At 33.3% G+C, this 4,264-nt stretch overlaps 1 protein-coding gene across 1 annotated transcript; it reads left to right on the top strand.

The window, feature by feature from the left end:
- The first annotated feature begins 241 nt into the window (after window positions 1-241).
- On the top strand, window positions 242-2,612 carry LOC110712774 (expansin-A10-like). The gene is made up of 4 exons (XM_021891235.1): window positions 242-351; window positions 444-580; window positions 736-1,024; window positions 1,756-2,612. Coding segments are annotated over exons 1-4 (735 nt in total). The 5' UTR covers window positions 242-349; the 3' UTR covers window positions 2,063-2,612.
- The last annotated feature ends 1,652 nt before the right edge of the window (window positions 2,613-4,264 follow it).

The raw sequence follows: 4,264 nt of genomic DNA, 5'->3' as shown, positions 1-4,264 counted from the left end.
TGCTCATCATATTAAATAGTGATATACTATACCTAACTAGAAAAATTTATTTCTAAAGTAAGAATACAACGACTTTACTAAACAGTAATTAATTAAATAACCAATGTTTTTCTTCAAGTAGAGCACAGTTCCCCTATTTTTGGACCCAACAAATCTCCATTACTTTGTCAGTAATAGTATGAGAGAAAAGTGAGAGAAACTCTTCTCTGTGACTATGCCTAGCTTAGCAGTCCCTACACCCCTCTCTTCCTAAACCCTCTATTTATTCCCCTCTTTTTTCCTCAACTCAACTCAATTCAATTCCCCTTCTTTCTCTCTCCTCTAAACCCTCCATTTCTCCCTCTTCAACATGTAATTTTCTCCTCTCTTTCTCTCTCTCAAAATTATAAAATTTAGTGTTATAAACAAGAAATTATGCTTACATTTTGGCTTGAATTTTGCAGGAAAATGGCATTTGGTACTATTTTCTTAGTGGGGTTGCTCTTATTTTTCTCAATTGCTGATGCTTATCGTGGCGGAGGTGGTTGGATTAACGCTCATGCCACTTTTTACGGTGGCGGTGACGCTTCCGGCACCATGGGTATGATTCTTTCCACCCATAGCTTCATACAAGCCAAGAAGCGCACGCAATGCATACATTAATTAATTTATTAAATGTGTTGCTACAAATATATTTAATGCGACTTTATGTTATACTTGTATAATTTTTAATATATGATTAATTAATTTATTTAGGTGGAGCGTGTGGGTATGGAAATTTATACAGTCAAGGGTATGGAACTAATACAGCAGCACTAAGCACAGCATTATTCAACAATGGATTAGCGTGTGGTTCGTGTTACCAAATTATGTGTGTTAATGACCCTAAATGGTGTCTAAGAGGCTCAATTACCGTTACTGCTACTAATTTCTGCCCTCCTGGTGGATGGTGTGACCCTCCTAATCACCACTTTGATCTCTCTCAGCCTATTTTCCAACACATTGCTCAATATCGAGCCGGTATCGTCCCTGTTGCGTATCGCAGGTATATATTTCTTAATTGTCACGTTAATAGTATAATTTGAGTTGGTAAGCGAACATATTTTAAGTCATTGTTGGTCAAGTTGGGTTATGATGTGTATTCCATATAGTGTGAACTAAAAATCTAAAAGGAGGTTGCCTATTTTAGAAAACTTGAACAAATTGGGTTGAGATTTTTGTATACGTATTTGTTTATAATAAAAAAATTAATAAAAGTGGTGAGAAAGTTTAGTTAGTTAGGAAGTTGTTTGAAAAGTTGTATGTTGCGATTTACTCTTTTGGTCTATTCAAATAAAAAAAGAAAAGTATAATCGTGAAAGAAAATGGTCCTACATTTTTTAAGAGTCACATGGAACTACATTACTTTTTCTTTGTTACCTACGTCTAAAGGTATAATTTCAACCGTAGATAAAGACATAAAAATTATGGATTTATATCTTAAAAATTGGTTTTATATTGAATCACTTTTTTTTTTGTAAAAAAAAAATCTTCTTAAAGGGATAAAGAGATGGCGTTAGAAAAAAGTACCACTTATATTTATTGCCCTTATTTGACAAAATTGCACATTTTAACATCAACAAAGAAAAACATTAAAGGCTAGCGCAATTGTTGCAACGTGTCACGTCTATTGTATAGTGCACATTCAAAAGTCGAGAATACTAAAAAAAAAATGTGTACTCAGGTGTATATAAGAATTAAACTGTGCGCTAATTTTGCGTGTGTTGTTTTGTATAGGGTGCCTTGCCGGAGAAGGGGAGGTATAAGGTTCACAATCAACGGGCACTCGTACTTCAACTTGGTGTTAGTAACCAATGTCGGTGGTGCCGGGGATGTACATGCAGTTGCAATTAAAGGGTCAAGAACACGTTGGCAACCAATGTCAAGAAATTGGGGGCAGAATTGGCAAAGCAACAATTATCTCAACGGGCAGGCTCTCTCATTCAAGGTCACCACCAGTGATGGTCGTAGTGTTGTTTCCTTTAACGTTGCCCCTCCTAATTGGTCTTTCGGGCAGACCTATTCGGGTGCCCAATTCCGCTGAGGGCCGAAAATTTTACGTAAAATGACATTTATGTCCTTTTGCGTGTGGTCTTGATTGAACCTTAAGTATATATACGGACTACGGAGTACTTTTTATATAGTTTTAATTAGGGTTTATTTACTAAGGTCAGTATTTTAATTTTAACTGACCTAAATATTTTCTACAGTACTTTTTTTAATGGGGTTAAAATGGGAAATTGAAGCTTATTTTATGAGGCTTCTTTCTTAAACTACCCCTGTTTTTTTAGGGTACCCCTTTATTTTGAGAGTGACTTTTGTAACTGTTAAGATTTGTGGAATATTTCCTCCACAGGCTGTGGTGGATTTTTACCGCCCGCCTTCTAGTATTTTGTCTTTTTTTTCTTCTTCTAAGTAAGAAGTAGGGTTTATTGTCCTTTGAAAATTGATGTGTGTATGAAGTGTGATTATTGGAGTTCTAAATGTTATTTATGCGATTGTTGGACTCTATAAGTGTAAATTTAAGCTATTTTCAGTTCTAATGAGAATTGTGTTACTACGACCTGTATAACAAATTAAACTTTGTTTTATTATTGCCTTGAATTTTCTCTTGTTTCATTGTTGTCAACAAACATAGAGCGTGTCATATATAAAAGAATCGTGTGATTACCGTATTTTTTCCCGGTATTGAATTATTGATGTCATCGTTGTTTGTATCTACTGAGATTGTTACATTACTCAAAATCCGCATTTGATTTTCATGTACTTGTATATTTTTAGCTCATGCTGTGACACCCTATGAAGTAATGATATTATTTTCCTATACTGTATGAGACTTTTGTTTGATACAAATATGGGTACTTAAAAATGTTAGTTGGTACAATTTACAATAATTGTAGATGTTCTCTTCAGCTAATTCTTTCGGTTAGTTTAGTCTAAAGATATTAAGATAGGTCTTCTTGTAAAAAAAAAAATATTAAAATAGGTCTTCTTGTAAAAAAAAAAATAATAATAAAATATTAAGATAGGTCTACTGCAGTTCAAGCAATAGACCACATAAATTAAGTCAAAGCCCGCCAGCCCACACAAACGTAGCAAACCATTCCTCCAATGTTTGTTGTTTTAAGAGCTTTGATATCAAATTTGTCACTTGTACAAGCCTGCCAGCTTACAAAGCCACTTCCCAAAAAAAAACTGTTTATTTTGTTCATCATTCTACTTTGGATGGTGAGTGAGTTTGAATTAAGTTGGTTGAAATCGGATTGTATCGTTTCGATCATACAAAATTGTAAAATATGTGTTCTAAAAAAGTTACTAAATAACCAGATTTAAGCAATGAGAATGATAATAGCATATAGTGTTGCTATTCTTGCTAACATAAAAGTACACGCACATAGTTCAAATAGGTAGTACACAAAAAGGTCATAAATTTTCATTGTTTGAGTGGGTTGTTATATTTTTTGGCTTTGAAATTAGGTTGATAGCTTTTGTGGTTCATTTTATTAAAAAAAAAAAAAAAAAAAAGAGCTTGTCCCAATTTCTCAAGATGAGCAAATACGTAAATAATGGCAAATTTTTAATATTTTATTATTTTTTCTTGCTGAGTCATCTTCTTTCTTCTCCTTCCATTTTCATCCTTTCTTCTTCAACCTTTCAAATCATCCATGGAAGATGAACCCCATCACCATAACCAACTCCATTCTCGACACCACCAATACCACAACAAACCCCAACCACAACATCACCATGAATTTAACGAAAAACCCTAAGAAAAATATATAAATTAAGGGTATGGTTAACCTCAAATGGTAGGATTTTGCCATTGTTTGAAATTGTTCCCTCCATTGTTGAAGAAATATTCGATATCCATTGTTAAAAACTGCTCAAAGTTCATTGTTGAGGAGAGAGAAGTTGAGAGCAGTGGGTATTTTTTTTTTTTTTACCAAAAAGACCAAAATGCTCTTTTGAAAAACATATAATATTTCTCATGTTGAGAAACTTGTATTTTAGGATTGTATGTTTCTAACCGATTCCATATGATTATGTACTATCTTATTACAATTATATGGAATTCTTTTGTATTATCGTATGATAGATGTGTAATTGCTATGATTTTGTGATTTTATTACTAGTACTAATTTACGATTTTAGTGACTCCGTGATTTTATCTTTAATCTGAATTGGGGGTTGTAGAATTGTGTGACCCTACAATTTGGGTTTCGATTTTAACTTTGATTACATGTAA

This window comes from Chenopodium quinoa, unplaced genomic scaffold (genome assembly GCF_001683475.1).
Source record: "Chenopodium quinoa cultivar QQ74 unplaced genomic scaffold, ASM168347v1, whole genome shotgun sequence".
Classification (NCBI taxonomy): domain Eukaryota; kingdom Viridiplantae; phylum Streptophyta; class Magnoliopsida; order Caryophyllales; family Amaranthaceae; genus Chenopodium; species Chenopodium quinoa.
The sequence above is the reverse complement of the archived record's forward strand: the minus strand, read 5'-3'. Positions and strand labels throughout refer to the sequence as shown.